Source organism: Podarcis tiliguerta, assembly GCF_965153285.1.
Source record: "Podarcis tiliguerta genome assembly, chromosome: 9".
NCBI lineage: Eukaryota > Metazoa > Chordata > Lepidosauria > Squamata > Lacertidae > Podarcis > Podarcis tiliguerta.
The window spans coordinates 55,638,686-55,665,419 of NC_139542.1; the positions used below are offsets into that span (position 1 = coordinate 55,638,686).

The 26,734-nt window shown below is 39.6% G+C and overlaps 1 protein-coding gene and 1 long non-coding RNA gene across 51 annotated transcripts in view; one reads left to right on the plus strand and one right to left on the minus strand.

Annotated features, from left to right (window-relative positions):
• The window catches only part of LOC310657386, a 73,699-nt gene extending 55,838 nt beyond the window's left edge, over positions 1-17,861 (minus strand). The window contains exon 1 of the long non-coding RNA XR_014501731.1: positions 17,254-17,861. This is a non-coding gene — a long non-coding RNA (uncharacterized lncRNA). The remainder of the gene's footprint in view (positions 1-17,253) is intronic.
• Positions 1-26,396, plus strand: part of PCM1 (pericentriolar material 1) — a 46,801-nt gene extending 20,405 nt beyond the window's left edge. For 18 of the 50 annotated variants that reach the window (XM_083457784.1, XM_083457772.1, XM_083457805.1 and 15 more), the window contains 27 exons: positions 121-269; positions 1,233-1,362; positions 1,780-1,896; positions 1,988-2,178; positions 3,021-3,224; positions 3,851-4,073; positions 4,754-4,899; positions 5,345-5,535; positions 6,431-6,608; positions 7,130-7,488; positions 7,605-7,772; positions 9,774-9,830; positions 12,022-12,194; positions 12,285-12,413; positions 13,721-13,841; positions 14,066-14,206; positions 15,590-15,723; positions 16,159-16,293; positions 18,492-18,689; positions 19,977-20,036; positions 21,029-21,164; positions 22,886-23,043; positions 23,669-23,744; positions 24,260-24,516; positions 25,141-25,233; positions 25,359-25,482; positions 26,086-26,396. In XM_083457784.1, the coding sequence (XP_083313910.1) occupies positions 121-269; positions 1,233-1,362; positions 1,780-1,896; positions 1,988-2,178; positions 3,021-3,224; positions 3,851-4,073; positions 4,754-4,899; positions 5,345-5,535; positions 6,431-6,608; positions 7,130-7,488; positions 7,605-7,772; positions 9,774-9,830; positions 12,022-12,194; positions 12,285-12,413; positions 13,721-13,841; positions 14,066-14,206; positions 15,590-15,723; positions 16,159-16,293; positions 18,492-18,689; positions 19,977-20,036; positions 21,029-21,164; positions 22,886-23,043; positions 23,669-23,744; positions 24,260-24,516; positions 25,141-25,233; positions 25,359-25,482; positions 26,086-26,111 (4,074 nt within the window). In that variant the 3' untranslated portion in view covers positions 26,112-26,396. The remainder of the gene's footprint in view (positions 1-120; positions 270-1,232; positions 1,363-1,779; positions 1,897-1,987; positions 2,179-3,020; positions 3,225-3,850; positions 4,074-4,753; positions 4,900-5,344; positions 5,536-6,430; positions 6,609-7,129; positions 7,489-7,604; positions 7,773-9,773; positions 9,831-12,021; positions 12,195-12,284; positions 12,414-13,720; positions 13,842-14,065; positions 14,207-15,589; positions 15,724-16,158; positions 16,294-18,491; positions 18,690-19,976; positions 20,037-21,028; positions 21,165-22,885; positions 23,044-23,668; positions 23,745-24,259; positions 24,517-25,140; positions 25,234-25,358; positions 25,483-26,085) is intronic. The other 32 variants (XM_083457821.1, XM_083457775.1, XM_083457790.1 and 29 more) reach the window with 3 other exon arrangements.
• Positions 26,397-26,734: the final 338 nt, after the last annotated feature.

Below are 26,734 nucleotides of genomic sequence, written 5' to 3' on the forward strand. Positions count from 1 at the left end.
CACCTGACAACAAAACTGCTTTGGATGGCGCAAAAGAGAGAGAGAGAGAGAGAGAGAGAATGGAAAGGAAAGGTGGAAGGCTCAGTGAGGTCATAGCTGAAGACACTGTTTCTATTTTAGGACGATGAAGTGGAACCAGAGGCTTCAGGACAGGGTAACATGGATCAGTTCTTTGTGGCTGAAGAGGAAAAAGCGCAGCAGCAACCAAACAATATTCGAACCAGTGCAAACAAGTCCCAGAAAGGTGTAGTTCTGAATGAAAAAGCAAGGTACAGTCTCTTTCACATGCATTAAAGTTAATGATGGGGCAGATTTACTGACTGAATTTGAGGGGATTATATATCATGTGAGAGTTTTCCCTGCCTGGTCTTCCTAAAAATGACTTCTGCTGACCATCAAAGCAGAAACAAGCAAGGAAATAAGGAAGCGTGCAAACTCCTGGTGTTCGGGTCTCTGAATCTGTGGTGGTTATAGTGAGGATTTGGCATAATTCTTTACATGTGGATAAGTGAATTTTAACCCAGTGAGCAGGCAGGGTAGCAGGATAGTGTGCAGTGGAACCTTGGCTTTCAAACGTAATCCATTCCGGAAGACTGTTCAGGATTTGAAAGGGCTGGCTGCAAAGTCAATGGAAAAAAATGAAAAACGTGCCTCGGAAGCCATTCGGCTTCCAAAAAAAGTTTGAAAATAGAAGCATTCACTTCCAGGTTTTCAGCGTTCGGTTCCAAATTGTTTGGCTTCTGAAGCATTCGACAACTGAGGTTCCACTGTACCTCCCATGATGGCTGGTTACCCATACATCATTTTTGAATGAGATTAAGGAATGTGGAGTGTGTGGCCCTCCATCTGTTCTTGGGAGTCCAACCCTCAACAAGGGATGATGGGAGTTGGAGTCCGGTAACATCTGGAGGGCCACAGGTACTCAACTCCTCAGCTAAGGCCTCATATACCCTTTCTGATTTAGGTGGGACTGTCTTGGCCATATGTCCTTGCCATTGGTTTGTGGTATATAACACTCTTAACTTGGGAGTCCTGTGGAACTGGAAGGCCTTGCCCAATACAGAATTGTCCAAGAAGAAGAAAAATACATTTTAGGTGCATGCTCCAGATTAATCTGTTTTTGCTTTTGACAAATTAGTTAGGAGTAGGGAATTGCTCGTTAGATGTCTGTAACCACTTCAGTTTTATTCCTTTGAAGATAATGATAACATGAGAATGCTTTATTGTTGTAGAGAGAAATTTTATGAAGCCAAGCTTCAGCAGCAACAGAGAGAATTGAAACATCTCCAAGAAGAAAGGAAGAAACTGATAAAGATCCAAGAAAAGATCCAGGTGTTGCAGAAGGCTTGTCCAGATCTTCAAGTAGGTAGAATGATGATTTAACACGAGAGAGGGAAATATAAAATCCCAAGGGCAACCCTGCTTGGCATCTCAACTGCAAGATTATTAACCCTTGCTTTTATTCATTTAAATGAAGGGTGTGTTAGCCCTTGTGGTTATAAATATGAGTTTTGAGCATAGGATTGCCAATATACTGAAAGGTCAGAAATAGTGAGAAAAAGATGTGTGCTTGAAAGATGATGGGTCTGTAAATAGCTGGATGAGTAGTTCAAAAGCTTGGAACATTAGTTTGTAGACATCAGTCTTGTGGTGGCTTGCAGGCTTGTTGAAAAATGAAATTGACTGGATCACTAAAGCCAGTGATGCCGCAGATTTCAATAACTTGATAAAGTTTCTTATTCAAATACTAATAATGTAATTTTAACACTTTATTCTTAGTTGTCATCTGGTATGGATAATTGCCCTGGGAATAGTTCAGCGCCAGCTGCGAATGAAATCAGCGCAACCAACAAGATTGTGGCTCAACCAGAAGAAACAGCCACAATCGATACTGAGGTGCTTCATATTCTTGTGTATAATACTGCAATAGCATATTTTGAATTACATTGCACTGAAATATTTTCTCTTAATACTTTATTTTAAACAGCTTTGGTCTGAGATGCGCAGACATGAGATTTTGAGAGAAGAATTGCGACAGAGAAGAAAGCAGCTTGAAGCCTTAATGGCTGAGCACCAGCGGAGAAGGGACCTAGCAGATACCACATCTGCTTGCGCTGGATCTACTAAAAGTGATGGATCAGAGACCCAGTGCACTCCCCAACAAAGCAGAACAGAAAAGTAAGAGAAAAAGTAAAATACCCTGCTTTCTCATCTGGTGTATATTTAAGTTGTATGCACTGCAAAGATAAATCACTTTTCAAAATTGTTTTTAGATGTGTTACTTTTAAATGTGGCATAATTAGAATAGCCTATATTGAATCTGAGCATTGCTTTCTGCTAACCAATTTAAGGAAGGGAAGAGATCCCCTTTTATCTCTTCCTCCCCAACCCCAGTAGACTTGATCACTGGTATGATAATACTGCTTCCTCACGTCTGTGCACCTTTTCACCAGCAGCATGCAAGCTGTTGTACCAATCTAAAAAATTGCCCTGTTCTTGAGGATGTTCATTTTTGGAACTGAATTATATACTCCTCTCCTCCACCCACACTTTTTAAAAAAATCCTCTTAAGACTTCATTCCCACAGTGGATTTTGAAGCACTGTTATGACTAGCCAGATTAAGCAGGTTAAATAGCCACGCTTGCTGCTTTTAGTCCGGGAGACTTGAGCAGGCACTGTCTGGTTATAAACAATTTGGCCTTGCCAAAAACAAATAAATATCTAAATCCTTATATTGGAAATACATAGCTGTGAATTTAAAAATGCAGGAGCAAGTAGGAACAAAATTTATATTCTGAAAGGTGGGGAATTAATCTAAAAATGACATAAATCAAAAGTCATAAATTTAATTTGAATCGTGCAGAAATCCTAAAAGGCATAATTGTGTTTCTAGAACAGGAGATTAATTTGAGACGTGCATGTTAGCTATTTTTATTCAGCATGCAACTTAGTTTTTAGTGATCTAATTTTACCTTACACTTTAGCAGCAGAATGACTGTTTTTTAATACCTGATGCTAGAACCATGGCAACATGGGGAGGGTCTACTCAGTGTGCATTTGATGAAGATGAAGATGGTGGTGATGAAGATGCATATATCTCTGACGGGCTTGGTCAAGTGGAAGAGGAAGAGGAAGAGGAGCAAGAATCTAGTTCCAATGAGTACTCTGTGTGTCCCAATAACACAGATCAAAGTACATATTGTGCAAAGGAAGATAAGGAGAGGTTAGTTTTGCGTGTTCATTACCGATAGCTAAGTTGTAAACTGCTCCCTCCAAGAAAATGTTTTCCCTTTGCTGCTTATTAAGCTGTGCATTATGATGCTAGTTCTTTCTTATTTATATACTGTGAAGTTTACTCTGAAAGGTTTTATGTAACCTGAAACTATGAATGTGTGGATATCTAGTGCAGTATTTTCTGTGATTTCATTGGTCAGCCTACAGTTCATTTGTGCAGTATTACTGATGTTTAGCTTCTAAGCACCATTCCAAACATTTTTTGGAATGGTGAGAGGCTTCATGTTGTAGAGGAGAGACATGCCTCTGTTCTGCTATCACACAGAGCCCTGGCATTATGCATTGTGTTCTATCTCAAAGCCAGATAAAAGAAATTCCTGCTCATCAAAAGGAGGATGAAGGGACACTGTACAAATTAGGTGACTACGTTATGTTACCTGCATGATGTGAAGGGAAAGAAGCATGTTTGCTCTGGACTAGGCTTGTGTTCCTTCAGAACTGAATTGCCTGTTTCTCATTGGCCTTGTAACTGGCTTTTTACTTAATGAAATGCTTTGTACCAAGAGCACAATTTAGAAATGTGTAATCCCTTGTCGAAACACTCATTGTTCTCAGCTGGAAGAATCCTCGTCCTCTTTCAGCAGATGGAAACTATCGTCCTCTGGCTAAAGCAAGGCAGCAACAGAATATCAGCATGCGGCGGCAAGAAAACCATCGCTGGATGTCTGAGCTTTCTCATGTAGAAGAGAAAGAACAATGGCAAGAGCAGATTAACCAGCTAAAGAAACAGCTTGAATTCAGTGTCAATATTTGTCAGACTTTAATGCAGGATCAACAGGTAGAATGTGAAAGACTTCTTTAATTTTCTCTTCTGCATTTTCCCATCCAAAAGGCTGGATGTTTCCTACATTTCTGTCCTTCCTATCTTGTTGATGAGGCAGAATTGAGCCCACCGCTGAAGGGGATTATACTTTGGAGAGGGGGAGATTGCCATTAATTTTAAAGGATTCATTTTTCAGTATTTACAGGGTGGTTTCCAGCTTATCATTTCTTCTGAATATGTGTCAGAAGAACTCCAGATATATCATCCTTTCTTGATCCTGCTGCTTCTGGCTTCCAGAATTGAATATTTAGACCCATTGAAGTGAACTTCAAGGTTATATTAGGTTCATTGCATAGTCGCAAGTTAATGGAATGATCCCCAAAAATATGTGTTTTCCTTCTAGATTTTAGAAATAAAATCCTTCTTGTTCTGCAAGACTTTTGGTTAGGGTCTGGGCAGTAGAACATTTTAATGACTAACATTAGCATTTTGTTTTATCGTATATCGTTTTAAAGGCGTGAATGTTTGTTATTTTATCCTGGCTCAAGATTGTGGAAAGATGGGACAAAGAAGCTTAATGAAAAGTTAATATTCTATACCCACTCACCTCCTTTGGGGAAGGAAGGGCAGGGTAGAAATGTAATAAATAGAATTAATTTTAATGGATCTATATTTTCACATCTTTTTCTCTGCAGACTCTCTCCTGCCTGTTGCAGACATTGCTTACTGGCCCTTACAGTGTGTTGCCCAGTAACGTTGCTTCACCACAAGTACACCTTATAATGCATCAGTTAAATCAGTGCTATACTCAACTGACTTGGCAACAAAATAATGTTCAAAGGTATTCATTTCAACTTTATAGATGTCTGTTCCATACATTTGAGAGAAGACAGGCTGGAATGATGCACAAAAATGGTGTCTTATATTTATTGTATTTAAGAAAATACTTGTCATATTAGACTGTTACGTGTGCGCTCCCGCATTAAAGAGTACTCCAGAAGCTCAGTGCAAGAAACACAATGTTAGTTACATGTTATGCAATATTTCAAAGATAAATTACGTGCTATTTTTATGAGCACAATAGAAATGAGACGGTAATGGTCCGTCTTGATAATTCTGTGATCATGTTAGAGCTCTGTCATATTTTAACCTTTGTTGAAATTGCTTAGGGACTGAAATTTGGAAACAGATGCATTTCTGCTTACTAGTGTTAGCTTCAAAGACTGATTTGTCCTTGAGTGTTTATTAGTCTGTGTATTTGAAATTCAGATACCATTATTTCACAGATTGAAGCAAATGTTAAATGATCTAATGCGCCAGCAAGAGCAACAGCAGACAAGAACAACTACAAAGGAGAAAGACAGCAGGGCTCCACCGCCTCCATCACCAACTATGTTTTGTCCCTTTGGTTTTCCTTCCCAAACAATGAACCTGTTCAGCATGCCTGGGTTCACAAATTTCTCCTCTTACCCACCAGGTAGGCATTTCCAGAACTGCACAAAATTACTAGCAGCAGATCTCCATGTGTTTTCCTTCTTTGTTCCCAAGATAAGAGCTTCAAAGCAGCATTTCTTGCCTTCACGTTGTTTTACCTTGAAAGCAAACCCTCCCAAGTCTCCATGAATTTTTCCTCACTAATTTCATTGTAGCGCATTTATTCACAGCATGACTTAAATGTTGTGCTCTCTCTTCAGTCCGTCTTCCTAACATGCTTTCCTCAAAACTTTTCCTCAGAAGGAAAAAAGTTTTAAAGTCCTTCTTTCACAGTAGGCTAGATAAGCAATAGCATACATGGATGTATCATAATAATATGCATTTATTTCATTGTATATTTTAGACGTCATCTGTATATAATAAAATTGAGTTCATTTGAGTTACTCTATTTCCTAAATAATAATGTGAAGCCATTACTCTCTGATAGTTGTAGGTAAATACAAGGATTAAAACACCCAAGGATTAAATATAAACCAGTTATAATTTGCTAGTCCTCATCTAGATATGGCAACAGTTACCATAGATCTTAAACACATCTATAAAGTAATGCTTTTGGTGAAAGGCAATGTTTATTTAGAACAATGAATACTTTTACTTAATATATACAGTGGTTTTGTTGCCTCTGCCATAATGTGACTCAAATCAGGAATAGTTTTCAGTAAATATAGTATAGAAGTTGTTACGGTTTCTTCCCTAGTCAGTGCACACCCTTTGTTATTTTGTTGGAATCGTGTTTTTTTAACTTAAATTATGGGAAAAGATTGGATACAAACTTGATAGCATTTTTATGGTCTATCATACATCTTTCTTTGTATTTTATAATATAAACTTTTGATTTGTAGAAGGAGTGATGTTTCTAATGTGATTTCTTTTCACAGGTATAAACTTTGGCCCAATGTTTCCATCTGGTTTGGGGGATTTTCCACACAACTGTACAGCTCAGAACAGTGAACATCAGCAGCAACCCATAGAGCCTAACACCACTGGGAAAATGGACTACATGGCATTTCCAAAACCTTTTGAAAGTAATTCTACTGGTGGAGTAGAAAAACCAAGGTACTTGAAGCTTAAATTGAACTTTTGTTTGTGAGCCACACTTTTTATTCGGGCTCAAATTAGAACCTGTTCTTATGAGAGTGATTTAGTTATGGAATTGTATTTTTTGTTGTGCTGATCTCTCTGGAAGCACTTTTTGTTTATAGATCAGCCTATCAAATATCATGATTTTGGATGAGATTTTGGGGCATAAGCAACCAGTTGTCTTTGCTTAGAGAAACAATCTATTATTGAAGCTCTGATTAGTTGCTGGTTCAAGCTCGTAAAGATCCAATATATTTCTTGAACCAGTTCAGCTTATTTCATTTCCAGAAGGAAAAATAGAAATGATTTGCCTGTATCCAAAGACCAGATCAGACTTTCCCATGAGTACTGAGAAAATATTAGTTGGGACACCTTTGGAACAGCATGGGTTATAGATTTCAAATAATGGTTGTCTGGAAATACACTTCTTACCTTGGAAAACTTCTGACTTTGCCTCTTACCCCATGATTCTGATTCCCCTCCCCCCTCTATTTAAGAGGTCAGTTGCAACCTGAAGAAGAAACAGAGAATAGATCAACTAGGTCAAATGGGCACCAAGAAGGAGGAAAAGAAAAACATTTGTTCCTCAAGTCTGGATTTGCAATACCGGTACAAAACGCAGGATGTGGTAATCACAAAAATCAAGCTGGCACGAGCAGGAGGAGAGAATTTGATGAAGAATCTCTGGAGAGCTTTAGTAGTATGCCAGATCCAGTGGATCCAACCACCGTGACGAAAACCTTTAAACCTCGGAAAGCGTCTGCACAGGCCAGTCTAGCTTCCAAAGACAAAACGCCAAAGTCCAAGAATAAGAGGAGGAATGCTTCTCAATTTAAAAACCGGTCGAGATCTAATGGTAGGTTCATATGAAACACCCATAATTCGGGGTTATTTATCTTTCTTTCAATAATCTTGGGGCAGGGTGGCTATGGAAAGGGCAAGCTGTACAAATTGGATCTTTGTTATTTCAAGGTTTTGAAAGTGCCAGTGTTTCCAGTACATGCGAGCCTTACAAGAGCAACAGAAGCAGGCACTCAACTCGGAAGGAAGAAGCTGTCCAAGCAAAGGTGTTCAGTAAAAAGAATCGAGAGCAGCTAGAAAAAATAATTAAATACAGTAGATCATCAGAAATGTCCTCAGGTACTTAAAACCAGTTAACAGTTTTTATTTTAAAGTGTACCAATTCAGTGGTTACTTGCATGCTTGAAGAAGAACTGGGAATCTTACCGGGATGGAAATTTTCAGGTAACCCAAATATTACGTTCACATAATTGTTACTTGCTAGTTGTTGTTTTTTTAAACTACACTATGTATAGTGTAGATGGAAACTATTGTATGCTGAAGATCGTGCATGGAATTTTTGTCTGCAATCCTAAATATATTTAAATATAATGGCATCTAGTTTCTAGTGACCATGCACAGAACTGAGCCTTTAATGTTAATTTTCCCCTGCAATATTTTAATGGATTGTACATCCTGAAAGCCTCCTTCAGAGGGTTGGGTTGACCCTGTAGAATAGTGTTGGGGGATAGGGTGGAGGAATTGCAGAGAGGAGGCGGAATAGGACAAAAATGTATTTTCTCTTCCCCCAAAGCAGGAGCATCTCAGCTCCTTCACTGAATTGAATGGTCTCTTTGGTTTGTGGAAAAGAGACTCTAGATTCAGCCCATTATATTAGTCTTTAGGTTTTTTAAAAATATTTTATTGAAGCGTTGATTCCGTTGCTTTCTTCTTAATAAGAGAGGCTTGGGTAAAAATAAATAGCAACAACAGATCTAAAACTACTGCTCTCAGTGTTGTTGTTTCTTCACTTTTAAAGGGACACATTCAGGTATATATTTGATCACTGCTGATTGCAGGTAATATTTGAAATCCAGTTTTGGATCTTAGAGAGCATAAACAGAAGGCCCACACATCTCTATTCAAATGTTAAAACATATTTGTTAAGCACAATTAATGATTTGCCTGTGGGCTGATTTAGAAATAACATGAAGCCATAGTTTAGCATTGCAAGAATGAGCCTCGCCTCCCACTTCCCTCTCCTAGTCCTGTGCTGCTACCAGGAGGCATTCAGAAGCTTTCTCTTCTCCATTTCTGATTAAGCACAGCTTGCCATGTAGTCCAAACCCAGGCAAGCCGGGTTAATCTTACGGTTAGTGGAAACAAGCTGTAGTTTATGAAGGCTGGTTTCCTTTCAGTAATCCTAGTTCTGGTTAACCACAATTTAGAGCTCAGACGACATTCTATAAACTGTCATTAATCTAAAGCTGGAGGAGGAGAATCCAGTCTCTTCCTCATAGTTGTGCCAGTGGAGGAAGCACATGCTTGCATGGGGAGGCTGGCCATCTCTTGTAGCACTAAACCATGTTTTAGCATTGCAACTGAATGCCTCCAGTGTCCCTTTTTAACAACGTGGTGTGTGCATATGGGTTTCTTTTTTTTTCTCTGTCTCCCCCTTTTGGGGTTCTTTGAAATCGTGGGAGACCAATGTGCTCTTGAGACTTGAAACAAGAAGGGTCATATTTTTGAATGGTCATATTTTCATGTTGCTTTTATTAGTAAACGAGTTTCAATTATGATCTCATTGAAGCTGCGTACAGGCGTGTCCCCACGTACACGAGGCAGACCGCATCTAAGTGTGACGCCCGGAAATAAATAAAAAGAATTAAACTGGAAAAGTGCTAAAATGTCGCAAAAAGAGTGGGAAAACAGCTAGCAATCCCAGAAGCCTTTGCACCCAACTATGAGGCTTGCAGGGAGGCTTAGATAAAAGTGTTCCCCACTTTCATGATTTCACGTATACATGTGATACCCGGGAACGTAACCCCCGCGTAAGTGGAGAGGCGCCTGTACGTGGACATAGAGTGAGCGAGAAATCCAGTGCGCAAACTTGAAAAATTCTTTCTGGGATCTTTTCTTTTCCCCCTTTGGAAATTTTTGTGGTAATATGCTTTTCTCAAATCACTCCACCCCCCCCCCACCCCCCAAGAGACATGGGTTCTCTGGAGATTTGTTTTGTTTTGTTCATTTGGATCACTAAATAGCCTTTCTCCCATTATTTCATTAGACCTTGCTTTTATTTCCGATACACATTTTTGTGTTTATCACTGTCTGTCCTTCCCACCCACCCCTTTCCTGCAGCACATGCTAGGAGAATACTGCAGCAGTCTAACAGAAATGCATGCATAGAAGCACCAGGTAATGCACTTGCTGCTTAGCTTCCAAACTTACCTTACCTTGATTTTCTGGTCTCTTGTCCTAACTAACAAGTAGCTTGCTTATTGAATTAGCAAAAGGTGCACTAATCCAAATGATACATTTTTTTTTTTTTTGTCTACTTGCTTTCCTGATTAGGTACTTTATTATTACTGAAAGTCATAGCCAACCCTCAACAACCAGTTAAGGCAGAGGTATTCAGCATAGTGCCCTCCAAATGTTTGGGAATACAGTTGGCATCATTTCTGGTCATGCTAGAAGGGGCTGATGGGAGTTGGGGGACACCATATTGGCTATCCTAAAATTAAGGACTTCTGTGTCAGAGGATACGACTTTCGGGCAAAGTTTTGCCCTGGTATCTCTTACGGTTGAAACTAAGCAGATTGTATTCCTAAATCTTATTTATTTATTTATTTATTTATAATTTGTATACGAGCCTTCATCCGAAGATCCCAGGGTGGTTCACAACATAAATATAAAACACAGGAATACATAAAGCAAAAACAAGAATAAAAACAAACCAATAACCCCCACATTTAAAAGAACATATTAATCAGCTAAAGGCCTGGTTGAAAAGACACAATTTTGCCTGGAGCCTAAAGATATATAATGAAGGCCACCTCTTCCCACCATCTTAAGAGTATAGACAGCAGAAGTTAGCTATCCCTCTTCAGGAAGGGGCTCTCTGCACCACCAGTGGATCCAGAAGTACCTGTTCATGTTTTGAGATAGTTGAGGTACAGTACATGAAAATATTTCTACAATCTGCTGTTTGAGCTGCTGTTGGACCATAAAGCATGGACAGGTAGCAACACTTGGTTTCTTCTAGGAAAATGAAAGTATTGCTATGTCTACTGTAGACGCTTAATCTCTCATGTGAGTAGGTGAGGTCTTGAAAATCCAGCTGTCTCACCATTTATGCTGAGGTGAACATTTCAAAGATGTGCCCTGCTGTTAGATCAGAGCTGGCAGTGCCCATTGGTCTCAAATAAGAGAATTTGCTAGTTGGGAAGAAGTAGAAAAGGGGTGTGAAATGCCACCTGTCCTTTTAGATAAAAGACTGATATTTATTTCTCACCCTTAACCCTAAGCCAAAAGATCTATAGCTCAGTGGTAGAGCATGTGCTTTGCATCTTAAAGGTCCCAGGTTCAATCCTTGGCGTTCCAGTTAGGGCTGGAAAATACTGAGCTGGAAGGACTAATGATTTGACTTGGTATATTCAGCTCCCTAAGTTCTATATGTTTACTTTTGCCCAAAAGTAAATAGTACATTGTGGTTGCTGAAACTCAAAATTGGATTTTACTATACTTAAATGTGTTCAACTACTTGAGCAGCAAATACAAGGGTCATCTGATACCAAGTGTATTTTGGCATGAGCTGCAATAGCTTCATTAGGTGCATGAAGTGGACAGCGAAACAAGATAGATTTGTTAGGCCAGAATCCAAAGAACCTCACAACTAGCTGCATGAGGTCCAAGAGTTGTTTTGGATCCCAGCCATACTTTTAAAGTATCCTGTGACCATGAGTGTTACACTAACACAGCTGATGTTTTGAAAAGTCATCCTTGACTTACACTTAACTAATGACCCAACAGCAAGGTGTGCTACATCAACTATGCTTAGGATGCATTTGAAAACAAAATAGATCTAAAACCGAACTTCAGTGAACACATTGTCACCAAATATAGCTTGTAGCAGTGTGACAGTAATTGTGTGGGGTTTCAAGTGAATTCATTGTTGCAATGCATTGTCTTAATTATTATGTCAATTACGTTTTGTTGTATTTAGTTCCCTTTCGCAGGGCAAACATTCAGTAGATACTTGTTTAGCTCTATAAAATACAATATGCAGCAGTTCATTTGCACCTGTAAAAGAAGTACACAATGACAAGGACTGTAACTATTGTGTGCAGTACTCCCTTGTGCCCAGGGTCTTTTCCGCTGCAGCCCCTTCCAATATTGGGAGGCTCTTTAAAAGCAGTTAAGGCACAAGGATCTGCTGCTAGAAGAAAATACCACTCCTTGCATGAGCAAAACCACTTTCCATCCACTCATGGAGGAGTTGCATCCCATCCATAAGGCATGTCCTTCTCAAAACTTGCATGCTGTAACAGGAGAGAAATGTCAATGGAGAATAATAATGGTACTTAATTCATTCTTTTTCTTTCTGCAGAAACAGGCAGTGATCTTTCTATGTTCGAAGCTTTGCGAGACACCATTTACTCTGAAGTAGCCACTTTGATATCTCAAAATGAATCTCGCCCTCATTTTCTGATTGAGCTTTTTCATGAGCTCCAGATGCTCAATTCAGACTATTTGAGACAAAGAGCATTGTATGCTTTACAGGTACCTTAATAAAACCATGATTTTTGGACTTGCTTTGTTAAGCATACATTTTCTTAATGCAATCATTAACGAAAGTGTTGCATTGTATAGGATATAGTGACCAGACATGCATCTGAAGAAAATGCAAAAGGAGAGTGTCCCAAACCACTGAACTCTGCAGGTTGGGCAGGATCAAATTCAGAACTTACTCCCAGTGAAAGCCTTGCAACGACTGATGACGTAAGGGTTTTGAAAACTTTGTCTGGGTATTTTAATATAAAATCCAACCTTTTTAAAATGGGTTTTAGATTTCGGCATAAATACATTTGATAATAAAATATGTATGGATTTGAGCCATTAGACTTTGATGTGAAAATATTTATTATGATACAGCTTCAAATGGGAATTGTGCAAAAGTAAGAGAGAAAGCTTGTTTCTTTTAAGCAATTGTGTAAAGTGATTATGTCCCCTAAATATTTTTTTTTTTTGACAGTTGGTCTTTCCTGGAGGAGAGGTGATCTCTGGCCAGTTCAATGTCTTTCCACATAGCATTTTTCAACCTTATCATAGTCCTTTTGTATGATCTCTTAATTCTGAGCTCTGTGTACTTTGCTAAGGCTGCAGTCCTAAACATGCATTTTAGGGAATATGCCACATTGAACAGTGGGAATTACTTTCAAGGGATGTGGCCTGGGCTTGGCCTTTCCCCAGGTGGGCAAGGCAACAACAGATTAACAGTCTATCTCTATCTAGGGCAGGCAGGACCAACTGTACCATACTAGTCATTAACTTCCATGACTCCCATCTCCAGTTTTTCCCCTACCTTGCCCCATGGACAGTTGATTTCTTCCAGCTTTTATCCTTTCTCATGACTGCTTTTACTCACTTTTTACTCCATTTATTTTCCCCTGAGTTTTCCTTTAAAATAAAAGCAAATATTCCTCAGCTTTCTCTTCTTCTCCTTTTGTTTCCTATTACTCCTCATTCAACATAATTCACAAAAATGTTATCTCTGTTGTGTTGTGTTAAGAACAAGTTGTTGTTCTCAAACTGTCAAGTGGTGGGGTTTTTTATTTTTAAAAATGACTTTGTTCTTTGGAGGTTCAACTAGCTGAAGATCTTTATACTGATCCGCTTTAAGAGGACTTAAGTTAGGTCTGCAGTTGCATATTTCAAATTCACCTTTTTGTCAGTTGAGGGTCATTTTTTAAGTGTAAACGATTACTGTCTAAGGAACTACTTATAGAAATTGACAACAGGTAACACCTGCAACATGTTTTCTAGCTTGGAAGGATGAGCCCTTTATTTGGTGAACATACTCAGAAGAATTTATCAATTAACCCCCCCCCTTTTTTTTTCTAATTAAGCTTTAAACCATGTACATGAATTTTTTAGCCCAAGAATTAGCCCCTGATGCAAACACTTCAAGGTGATCTGAATTCTTAATTTAAGATCCTGGGTGACAATTTATGAAAACATGAGCATTTGAGAGTGGTTAGTTATTTGTAGAAGAACAATTGCCAACTTGTTGTTTCCATATTTTGAAGGAGACATTTGAGAAGAACTTTGATGAAGGAGCCTGTAGAGAATGTGAACAACACGATGCAGACAATGGCAGCACTATGTCTACTTCTTCAAATTTTGAACCCTTTGCTACTGATGAGCTGGGTAAGCATAAACGTAGCAGTTGAACAATATACAGCAGTAACTCAAGTACCTTGTTAAATTGCCGCAACTGTTTTCTGTGAATCAGTCCTTCACTGAGGCACTTCTTACACATAAAAATAACGGTGCTTTCTTCTTGCAGTTTTTATATTTAATCTACACATAATAATGTTTGATTTCCAAAAACTTAAATACATATTGTAAAAGGTTTTGTTGCCAAAATACAGGCAACACTGTGATTCATTTAGATCAGGCACTGGCTCGGATGAGAGAATATGGACGAAAGAAAATGGCAGTTGAAAGTAACGTTGACTCTGAGGATGGATGCTGTAGTAATCCCCATAATGCTTCTGCTTCTAAATTGGAAGGTACGTTTTTGCCTTTGTTTATTCATTTATCACAGTTTTGTCCTGCACTTTTTTGAAAGAACAAACACAATCCTACCAGGCAGTCTCCGTGCAGAGAAATGGAGCTGCCTCAAGTAGCTTAACACTGTTCGCTGGGCATATAAATGTTTGACAGTGGTTTATAAGCATTTTGTGTAGTATGATAATATGCTCAAGCTCCCTAGAGGCTGGTCCGCCAAGGCTACTGGGGCACATCCCTTGCGAAGAGAACGTCCAGCAATTTTTAACACACACACCCCTTCCAAATCTCAAAGCACACACACTCTTTCTTGTTCCACATACATATTGCTACTTAAACTCAGAGGAGTTCTGCAAACATTTCTGCCAGCCAGGCCCCTGCAGTACATCCTAATCCAAAAGTATAGCTGTGGCACAGAGGTCCCTAGTGTGTTTCTCTAAACAGAAAAACCATGTGACTGATCGGACTTCCCTTCTAAGCAGCCCTACATGGGAGGTTCCTATTCCAATCTGTTGTTATTAAATCTCAGTATTGGCCTAGCAGGGTTTCCTTGATGGGCAGTCTCAGCATCCTTGTTTTCAATCAGAGGGGTTGCCAACTAGCCATGGCTCACAGCAGAAATGAAACAATAGTCAAGTAGCACTTTGATGCTTGCAGTTGTATTCTTCCATAAGCCTTTGTGGATTAAGAATGATGCATCTGATGAAGTGAACTTTATCCCCCAACGATTATGCCATAAAGATGTATTAGTCTTTAAGGAGCTGGTGCTTTTTGTTGTTTGGCTCAAATTGTAGTGTGGTCTGTGGATTCATTTTTTTCTTAAACATTGAGGTTTTTTCATGATTCCAAACCTCCCCCCCCCCCCCATTTAAAATCAGAGACAGGCTGAAGGGAGGCTTAATTTTTATTATATTTTTATCCAGTCCACCTTTCCCCCAAGTTGCTCATGGTGGCTTTCATAAAGTCTCCTATTCCTCATGGTATCCTTACATCAACCCTGTGATGTAGCTTAGTCTGAGAGACAGTATGTGACCCAAGGTAACACTGCTTTAAACCTTTGTCTCCCAATTCGTGGTCCACTTAATATCCTTCTACTGTAGTTCACATCCTGGAATAAAAGATGTAGAAGTGAATAAGCTGTGGGAAGGGAATAATCTTTTCCCATAGGTCTGGAAATTCATGGCACTTTTAAGACTCTGTGATTCAGGCTGCAATCCTGTCCATCCTTAGCAGGGAGCAGTCCCTGTAGAATGTCAGTGTTCAGCTCATTTGGCATAAATTTGTAGTCTTTATATAATCAAAGTGCCAGAGTTTGTGACCTGTATTGAAACGGCAGCTTTATGAAAAGAACATTGATTTGAATATATATTTTTCTCTCTTTAAAGGTTCAGATACAGCTGAAAGCCATTGTGCAGCACAGTCTACTGAAGCGCCTGCTGTTCCTTGTCCTCGAATAGATACCCAGCAGCTTGACCGGCAAATCAAAGCTATTATGAAAGAGGTTATCCCATTTCTGAGGGTAATCAAAATTATATCAGTAAACAGAGCTCTCTCTGAAGCCATCTTTACAGAAAGCTATAGGTTTTTCCTTTTGACTTGATCGGTAGAATCAGAGGCCTTTACCTTGTTCTCTTCTCCAACAATAAAAGTTTTCTTCCAACGAGTGCAGAGTTTTGAATAGCTGTAGTCCTGCCTTTGTGCAGAGTTTGGTGATAGAACAGTTAATATTTTATTTACATGCTCTGAACTCTTTATCATGCATGTACTGGTAAGCTGCCTTACAGTCCCTTAGCTGTAAGCAAATTTCTGCATTGCGGTTCTGGGAAATCAGTTGACATACTTGCCATTCATGTCACTCACCTTTTCTGTGAAGAAAAATAAGACCTCTCAAAGAAGGATATTTGTCTTTGTATATGTTTTCATTAAGAATGATCTGCTTTTCAACTCTTGCCAGGAACACATGGATGAAGTATGTTCTTCTCAGCTCTTGACCTCAGTAAGGCGTATGGTCTTAACCCTTACTCAACAAAACGATGAAAGCAAAGAATTTGTGAAGATCTTTCATAAGCAACTTCGTAGCATTTTGCAGGTTCGTATATGTGTTTTCCTTTAATTAACCACCTTTAAGCTTCATTTCCACAATCACTATAATTATGAGAAAGCTTTGATGTGTTTAGTTTGGCTTACCATTTTGGTGTGAATATTCTTCTATAATACGGTTTTGCCACTGAGTCAGTTGGCTGCACAGAGCTTGAGCTACAGATTTTTGAAAAGTAATATAAGAGTTGCTGCACCTTAAATTCTTGAGCAACTCAGTTCTAAAGTCTGGAAAATACAACCTGTAGCAGATACCTAACTGAATAAATGGCAAGAGTTAAAATGTAGCAGTTTATTCCTGGAACATTTCAAGTATGTCTTTGCTTTTAATATATGGCAGTTGCATTTTAAAAACTCTTTTGTGGGGGGTTATTTTTATGTTGCTTCAAATAGGGAACTGACAAAGGAAGCATCATGCTATCTTGTAGCCCCTTGTTTCAGTAAAGCTTATGCAGGAGAATTTGTTCAATGGTACCCTCTTCACTGGATTTCCAAAAGCTGGCACTGGATTTCCAAAAGCTAACACATTTACAGTATTACAGAGCACTATGTTAAGGGTAAGGTGGGTGAATCACATACTGCTGTTATAACAAGAAATGTGTGTGTAGCTCAGTTAGATGTGTATAGTTAGAAAATGGTTCCACTGATTAATTTTGAATCTTTTTAAAAAAAATCAGTTTTATTAGTTTTCCAATAAAAACATCCAATTAACAAATCCAATTAAAAATAATAAAATAAAATAACAAACATCCAAATTATTAAGTATTAATTTTTTCCGGGCTTCCCATAGTCTGGACCTCTGAAGTATATCTCCAATATTTTCATATCTGCCTTCTTCTTGTTCTCATATTTTAAGTCCAAGCTTAAACACCAGGGACTGTGGAATTCTGCAGATTTTTTCTCAGTCTTCTTCGGTCCAGACTATGTTTGTTTGTTGTCCAAATCTAATTACAGTGGTACCTCGGGTTACATACGCTTCAGGTTACATACGCTTCAGGTTACAGACTCCGCTAACCCAGAAATAGCACCTTTGCATCAGGATGAGAACAGAAATCATGCTCCGGCAGCGCAGCAGCTGGAGGAGGCCCCATTAGCTAATGTGGTGCTTCAGGTTAAGAACAGTTTTGGGTTAAGAACGGACCTCTGGAACGAATTAACTACTTAACCTGAGGTACCACTGTATTTTATCAAACCGATATTTCCAGCTTGTGAGACTGACTTCCGAGAGTGCCAGCCGTGCCGTGCTCTGGGACCCAGCATCCTGCCGCTTGCACCTTTATGCCAGCTGACAATCTTGGACGATCTGTGGGTCTACGAGACAGTCCTCCCCCACCCTGGGGAGTCTGCCAGGGCTAATTACCCCCATATCGACCCTGAATTACCGGCACAGCTGAGGTCCGATCGTGTGGGAGTCAGCCATTTCTCACCACCAGAAGCAGGAAGCCTCCTCTGCTCCTCTGATTGATTTTGAATCTTGGCAGTGTAGGAGAAGACTAAGTTAGTTCAAGCTAATCAGTGTGGCATGGATCACCTTCCTCTCCAACATTGCCAAGTTTCAAAAACAATCACTGGAACCATTATCTAACTATACATTTTTATTTTTTTATATATTATTATTATTATTATTATTATTATTATTATTATTATTATTATTATTAATTAAATGTATATACCACCCTATACCCGGAGTTCACAAAACAAGATTAACATAGCACTTCCCTCCTTTCTGATTTCTTGTTATAATGTTGGAATGCGATTCAGCTGACTTACCCTTAATAGTGTTGCAAGTCAACTGTCCGTTAGAAAGACAAAGGCCATAGTTTTGTCTGAGAAGCAGAAGCTAAAAGGAAGCAGGCTAGGGAGATAATCATGCTTTATTTCTGCTGGGATCCATGGGAGAAGCAAGACCTGGGGGTGTTACTGCTGGGAGACCCTCCACTGTAGGTTCAGGTTGTATATATGTGTAACTAAACCATATATCATAAGGACACCAGAGTCTCTGCTGTTCCTCATTCCACCCTGGGTAACCCTGGAAATCCTGGAATCTAGTACACATATATTGGTGTACAATATATAGTGGTTGTGAGGTTAAAGTTGAATAACCCTGTATATGCCTCCCTGATTATTATTTTTTAGGGGGATGGTGAGTGACCTGTAAACGTGCTGAAATGTTTTTTCTTTTTTTGGCAGGATTCACTGGCAAAATTTGCTGGTAAAAAATTGAAGGATTGTGGGGAGGATCTTCTTGTGGAGATTTCTGAAGTCTTGTTCAATGAATTAGCCTTCTTTAAGCTCATGCAAGACTTGGACAACAACAGCCTGACAGTAAAGCAAAGAGGCAAAAGGAAAATGGAAGCAGATGGAATGATGCAGTCCTATGCTAAAGAGGTTTTTATCATATTTTAAATTTGAGTGATTTCCCCCCAGGAAACGGTGCAATATAAGATTTATTTTTTAATTTCTAAATAGGGTCAGCTGTGCTGCTTCCTATCGCAGTAGAATTTGTTTGAATAGCTACTTAGAGGTGATGTTTAAATTGTTGAAAAGTTTATTGTACGCCATGCCTTTTTGTATCAGTACAAATATGACTGAGTTTTCCTTAGGAGTTTATGTATAGTTGAGTAGTAACTCAACCTTTAAATTAGACTGTCACTCGCCATATCTTTTAACTGTCGAAAGTACTCTGGAAACTTGCTGCTCATGGATATTGGGGAAGAACATTTCTTGTTTGATCCCTTTATCTTCAAACTTGGTTGTGATTTATAAGACTACTTGTGTTGGGCATAACACAAAGGAACATTGTCTCTCCTTGGAGCTGTGAAGTGTCTGGTGCCAAGCAGGGTGACTGAGCTTATTGTCTGAAGGCCTAGCTACCAAAAGCCCTGCAAATTATTCACATCAAAATGTGAATTGAACCTCACATTAGAAGTTAAAAGAATCGTCAGCGTAACTTTAACTTGCATAACTACACAATAAATTACCAGGATTATATTTACTTAGTGCAAGTACAAACCCATAAAGAACTTGGATTCTCTTCCATTCTGATTAAAAACCCATATTTAAATTATCCACTTTGATAGAGCTGCACAATTTTAATTGTTTGCAATGTCACAGCATTGCTAAAACCCAAATAGGAACAATCATAACACTTTATTTAGAACCTACTGAAAATCCTGGATCTGTGAGTTCAGCGAATCCTTGTGCTTGGGCTCAGAAGTTAAATCAAGCCCAAAAGTGGGGCGTAAGAAAGAGGAAGGCTTTCTTGGTAGACTGCATAGGAGAAGACCTATCTGCTGTATGTTGTAATCTTTTATTTGGAATAGCCTTTGCAGATTAGGTTAATTCATTCCAAGTGCAAAAGCTGGTCGGATGCATCAAGCAGAGTTTCCCAAACTTGGGTCTCCAGCTGTTGTTGAACTACAACTTCCATAATCCCTAGCTAGCAGGACCATTGGTCAGGGATTATGGGAATTGTAGTCCAAAAACAATTGGAGACCTATGTTCAGGAAGCCCTACATCGAAGTATACTGGGACAAAGAAGCAACAGCCACTTTCATTGCTAGTAACCAAACTGGTTTCCTTAGACTTAATTTAATCTCTTTCTTGACTAGCTGGTTGCTTGTTTTGTTTGATTTTGAACAGAAAATAAAAAACTTTCCATTCTTTGCTGTCTAGGCAAAAAGAGCACTGGAAGGAGGAGCTTGTTCATCCAATGAAGATATAGATGAAGACAAAGTAAGACGTTCTTTAAAACAATTGGGAAGGGAAAGGCCTCCTTCAAATCTCCTTCTAAATACAATATTAATCATTTGTTGAAAAATCATTTTTCTAGCCACCTTCATTTCACTCAAATAGCGAGAAGCAAGATCGTTGGAGGAATTATTCAGCAAAAATTATGCTCCTAACTTTCCGTGAGCAGAATTCCACTCAAAGGATATTCCAGCTGGTGGGAAAAGGGGTGTTTGACTTTCCACTGATTCCTTTTTCTCTGTGGTGGTCCCCTCCAAAAATCTGCTCAAGAACGTTGGGAAACACTATGGAAGCCTGCCACTGGGGACTGCAGAGGGAAATTAAATATCTCCCTCTACCTTTGAAAAGTTGGGAGTGTCCTTTGGATTGGATTGATCCAGCAGAGGGTCTACTCTGTGGAAGGGCTGTAGCTATAATTTTTTCTACTCCCCCCTCCCCTGCTGCCCCCCAACACCACCTCTTGTGCTGTAGCAGAAGGTTTGTAGCAGATTTGTGGGGTCTGGGGGATGTAGAGTCAGTGGTGAATTGGCAGAGTTCTGTCAGTCCAACTTACTGTCTATCACTGATAGTGTCCCCTAAGGCATTGACCCACTCAGTGTATAATACGCAATGAACAGAAAATGACGTTTGGGTCCCGTGTTTATTTTCCTTTTCAATGGCATGGAGCAGCAAGAAAATTGGTTCTAAACATTAGCAGCCCACATAGTGCCTCCTTGGAAGCTCACAAACAGGGCATGAGGTTGCTGCACAACCTCTTCCAAAAGAAAACAGTTTAGGTGTTTGAGTTCACAAAACATCTATTTGTCCAGGTTTCTTCTCCTTAGTCTTAGTGGTGTTTTTGACTTGTAAAATTCTGTTGTAGCATTACTCTGTCCAGTAAACAATATGAGATGTGCACATATTTATGTCTACTGTAAATTAAATATGAAAGCTGTAACTTTGACATTCCAGATAAGATTCACTTTCTTTATGTCTAGGACAAAGATGAAACTGAAACTATTAAGCAAGCTCATGAACCTGCAATATTCAACAACAGGGAAGTCCCAAGAAGTACAAGATCAGATGCTTCTGACCAGGAAGAAGAAGAGAGTGAAAATTGTCCAGTATCCATAAGTAAGCAGCATTCATTTCTTTGATAAGCAGCTTCACACAACAGTGTTGTAGCTTTATATCAGCCATTACCAACCCATCACCCTCCAAATGTTTGGGGAAAACTCCCATCTGAGCTGCATGGGACTGATGAGAGTTGTAGTCCCAAACATTTGAAAAGTACCAGGTTGGCAAAATCACCAGATGTATGTCTTCCAATGCAACATGTCTTCAGATAAAAAATTTCCTTATTGGACTGGCCTATTCGTGAGTCAAACTGAGACAGTAGCCTCAGGAAGCAGGTAAGGCTGTGTGTTTCTGGAAAATTGGATCTCCACCTCCCAGGGTCTCCTGCTGTCTGGTATTTCTGCAGGCCAAGGCATGTAGCAGCTTCACGTGGGCGACAGCAAGACTTCTGAGCGCTCTGCACTGCCACCGCTTTGCCTTGCTCTAAGAAAGCTGAAGGGGAGTTTTTCCTCCCAGCAGTGCATTTACAGGAGGTGGCTAGAAGACCATCTGTGCTGTTTTTGCTCCAATGCAGCAGAACCCAAAATATTAAGTTGCAAAACTCCCAACCCCAAGACAAAGAAGTGGCATGGTGGTAGTATAGACAGCCTCTCGGCCACCTCACCCAGAATGCATCTCTCTGAAGAAGAATTTCTCTCCCTTGACCCGTTTTGGAGTGTGTCAGGAAAGAGAGCAGAACAGGAGTTACGCACTGTTGTTGCTGTAGGCAGAGGTGGATGGGACAGAGAAAAAAAGGAAGAGGGGCTGTTGCAGGCCAGAATAAAAGGATTACAAGGAATGATGTCAACAGCAGCCTTTTACTTCTGTATCTCCCTATGGAAAGAAAAGCAAGGTGCTCATCAGTTTTAAAAACAGCTTGGACTAATTAGAAAGAGCCTCAGATGGGTTCCCTTTTCTTTTGTGGTCCTCGATGGCATTTGGATGACTGGCTTGGTTCCTGTGGATGCTTACGTTAGAAGTAAGCCGCACTGAATATAGTAGGATTTATTTCAGAGGAAACACACATTGGACTGCTGTTAAATGTCCCATCTACAGTGCACAACATGCCTCACATTCTCAGTTTTTCACATCTAAAAGTATTTTCTATTATAATTATCGCAGCAGCCTAAATCCAACACAGAGCTAAGCTTGCTTAAGTCCATTGAAATCAGTAGACTTCAGCATGACTGATTTTGTGTTGGTTTAGGTCAGTGTGGCCTCTAGCGGTAAGAGGTGCAGAAAAGATGACCAGAATCCAAAGACCCACAGAACTGGTTCTGTGCACTAAAGTTATTTTGAAACTAGCCAGACCAGGGGTCCCCAAACTAAGGCTCGCAGGCCAGGTAAGGCCTGAAGGACTTGTTTATCCGGCCCGCAGCAACCCCCGCCGCCCACTCTTACCAGTGCTGTGCTGCACGGCTGCCCACTTCTGGGTCGGAGGAGCACTGGAAATAGCTTGTGCGCAAGCGTTATTTCCGGTGCACATCCAGGTCGGAGGAGGCCCGTGCACATGCGCACAAGCTATTTCCAGTGCTCCTCCAACCCAGAAGTGCGCCGGAAATAGCGTATGGGCATGCGCCCTCCAGCCTGCCACATGATCAGCGCTGAAGACACCGGCCCAAGTTTGGAGCGCATGGAGCGCTTTTTATTCAAAAGAGAAATCCTCCAAAATATCACTAGGCATGCCCACATACAGCATTTTGCTATATGTTTCAAAACTTAATTTCACTTAACTTTAGGCTTGTCTAAAGCAGAAACCCAGGCTTTAACTAATTATGGAAGTGGGGAAGATGAAAACGAAGATGAAGAAATAGATGAATTTGAAGAAGGACCTGTGGATGTCCAGACTTCCCTCCAAGCAAACAATGAAACTACAGCTGAAAATGAACAAGAGCAGGTATTGTGATTGACGAAGCACAGTGAATTTCAATGATGTATTTCTTCAAAATACCAACTTGTGGGGTGTTTTGTTTTATAAAGAGCTAAGTTGGGATTGATCAGTTTTCCTTACTTTCAGTATCATTATTCTGATATCCTCAGTGACCTATATTTGCTGAATATCATTTGGAAAACTTGGCTCATGACATAGTTGTTAAAATCCATTTGAACAGTCTATTGTATAATGGAAAGATTTATTAACCTGCTTAACTGGATAAAAATTCACAAAACTTGTACATTTGTCTAAAGGTGGGAGACTTGGAGATCCAAATCAGCTAAAGATGGGGAAGAAGGTGGTGGCTTTATTAATTAATCAAAGCCGTATATAAAAAATCAAAATAGAATGTGTTGAGGATGTTAATGAATAAATATTTCAGTGTTTATTCAGCAGGATGTAGTGGGAAACAATTTAATTTCAAAAAATTCTAGATTTCAAAGTGCAAGAAATGGTATTCCTATTGACTGGATAATTTAACTTGCCAACACAAGTCATTGCAGAAAACCCTGGAGCTTTATGTGCTTATAAATATTTAAACCCTCAGACTTTTACCGTCTTGATCAGCTTAAACATCATTTCCTCACAGGTTTTGCAACCCAAACCGGAGAGTCCAAAAGGTTGCCAGATGTTGCCTACTGAGGACAAATCTGGAACTGATAACGGTAAAATGATTTTTAAGAGAAACTGATTTATCTGCAATTTTTGAAGAAAGAAATGTGGGGAATGAGAACATTTCAAACTACTGTGGCCATGTTCATAACTATACTATGTTGTAAGATCTATTCCGCCGTTGCCAAGATAGGATGAGCCTGAAGTTCACAGGTGAAATAATTAAAAGGAATGCTTTTTCTTAAGCTGACTAATAATATTTCACTCAAGTGCTGTTGCAACAGATATAAAACCTGCTTCTCTTCAGAAGTTCTAACTTAATGAATAGTTTGTGCTGATGAAGATAAAGGATAACAGACAGCAAAGGCGATTACATATTCTGGGCAGATGTCTGGAGTCTCAGTGCTTGTAAGATGTAGCATTCCTGCCTTGGGAGAAACTTGAGTAATGTTCACACGATCTAAGCTAGGTTCAGCTCCTTTAAAACAACAAGAGGGGTTGAATCACTAAATTGGAAGGGGAGGGAGAAGAGAAGATGCAGTAAAAAGTTGTGTGTGTTTGCTTTTAGGTGACCAGGATTTACCTGCTGCTGTGCCTCAGTATCTGAATGTATTAGAAGATCAGCAACCTTCAGCTGCAAGAGGTGCCGAAGATCTTAATGCCAGTGCTGCATTAACATCTGAAGAGCCAGACTCTTCATTAGCAGTCAATGAAAGCCAGGCGTTGGACACACTACATGGGGAAACCAAATCTTCATCAGGAACTCCGGAAAGCTCTGTGGTTGGCAGTCCCGATACAGAGTCTCCTGTATTAGTGAATGAATATGTATGTATTACTCGACATCAGGTGCCGTTTTGTCATTTCTTTACAATATAAGCTTATTTAACTTGTGTAACAAAGTGGATCAGAGAGTGCTCAGTCTTTGGAGCTTCACAAAGGTGTGTTGCTTAGTAGGCAAGACGGGATAGTTCAAAAGCTGTAATAGATTTTACAGATGCATTTGTGCATGGCTCTAAATTGCTTTGGAATGCAGTTTTGCCTAAAAAGCATTGTAAAAGCTGAAACCTTTTCCACCCTGCCATTTTGTTTTTAGCATCTGTTCTTGCTGCTCAGAACATGGAGGCAAGAAGGAGGGTCCACATAATTCCCCCCCCCCCCCAATTCCCATAGGGAAATAGAGGTTGGCTCCATAGTGCCCACCTAAGCCCTTTTGCTCAGACCATAGCTGTCAACTTTCCCCTTTTCTTGCGAGGAATCCTATTCGGAATAAGGGAATTTCCCGTTAAAAAAAGGAAAACGTTGACAGCTATGGCTCAGACCAGTTCCTGCACTCAAAAGAGCAGGTGTTCCCACCTTTAAAAAATCAAAAACTAGGACCTTGATTGGTGTGGTTTTAAAATTTTCATGGAAATCCAAATTACAAGACAGTTTAAAATATTCTGCCAACAGGAAACTGGCTCTGGAAACGTCAGTCAGAAATCAGATGAAGATGACTTTGTAAAAGTTGAAAACCTGCCCCTTAAACTTGCAGCCTACTCAGAGGTACGTTGCTTGAAATTCATCTTATTGAGAGGTGTACAAAACAAAGATTTTATTTAATGTATCACTCACAGGAAGTGAGCAATGAACAGTAATTTTTGAAAATTAACGCGTTAATCTGTTTCCAGGAAGAGTTAATGAAAAAAATGGTGGCAGAGGCTCAGTCCAACAGTATCACTGAAGAAATACTCTCTGGTGCAGAAAGTCATGGTGAAGAATTAGTAGGAGATCCTCAAATGCTGAAGGAACCTGGTGAGAATCTTCAGCTTCCTTCCACATGCTTGTCTATCCTTGCATGGCTCAACTCCTTTTATTTACCTTAAGCTTGCTAGTCGTAATTCACTCAAGTGCTGTTGCATAAAACGTGATGTGAGTTCAAGTAGTAGGTTCAAGTGGATTCAAGTAGGCTTGGAAAAGGAGGGATCAAGATTCAGCAGTTCACTTTATGTTCAAACTTGTGACATTTTGACTATTAGTTGAGGCATGGGGAGATATTTGTATCCATTATGCTAATTTAGCTTGCTCTGATCCTGTATAGGTGAGAGTTGGACAGCACCCTCTCTGGTCCCTTTCTTCTGTTCTGCAATTTTATTGTGGGGTCCAGAATGCTACAGGTGCTGCCCCACTAATTTCAGCAGGCTAAATGTGGTTAAATAGAGGTCTTCTCAGATGAATGGGAAAGGGTGAGCAGAAGCATATTATAAAGTGCATCTGGGACACTCACTAAATTGGTCATATATCTGTACTGACTATAGTCTGCAAAGTGCTGAGGGAAGCCCTGACCAAACATTTATTTTTTAAAAATGTATTATTTTATTGTTTCTGAACAATGATCAGTGTTTTCTCTTTTTACAGAGACTACAGGAGCCCAAAGTGCATGAAAATGACATCCATGGCTCTTTCTTGGCCTATTTCATCTGCAGTTGCATCTAGAAAATTGCTACTAAACTTCATGTGTTCTAATCTGTACAAAAAATGTAAATTAGTTTTTCACACATTGCCTTTTAGAATAGGCATGCTAACTCCGCCCCTCATAAAGTCTAAACAGCTAAAACTGAGTTTTCAGTCTGGCTGCACAGTTCGTTTCTGTCTTGTCTTTTTTAAAAGAAATTTTATTGTGATTTTAGCAATTTTAAAATGTAGTTTTAAATAAAGTTTGACTTGTACGTAGGTGTGGATATGACGCTCTGTGAACAGACAGGTGTTAAAAGATTTAAGGAGATAAGCGGTATTGAATCATTTCTTTTACTTCATTGCTGCAGTTTATTAAGTGTAAAACTTCCTTTTTTCCACAGGACCAAAGTAGTGGGTTGGATGCAGAAGTGTCATCCTGCATACAGAAATGATCTTCCAGTCATGGAATAACTCTTGAGTTAGAGCAGGGGCCAGGAATCTTCGATCCCAATTCAATGTGCCAGTTTAAACTTTTCTGTCCATGCCAAATCCATGATGGGGATGAAAATTACACACACCCTCACCTTATCAGATTGATCGAGCGTGTGAT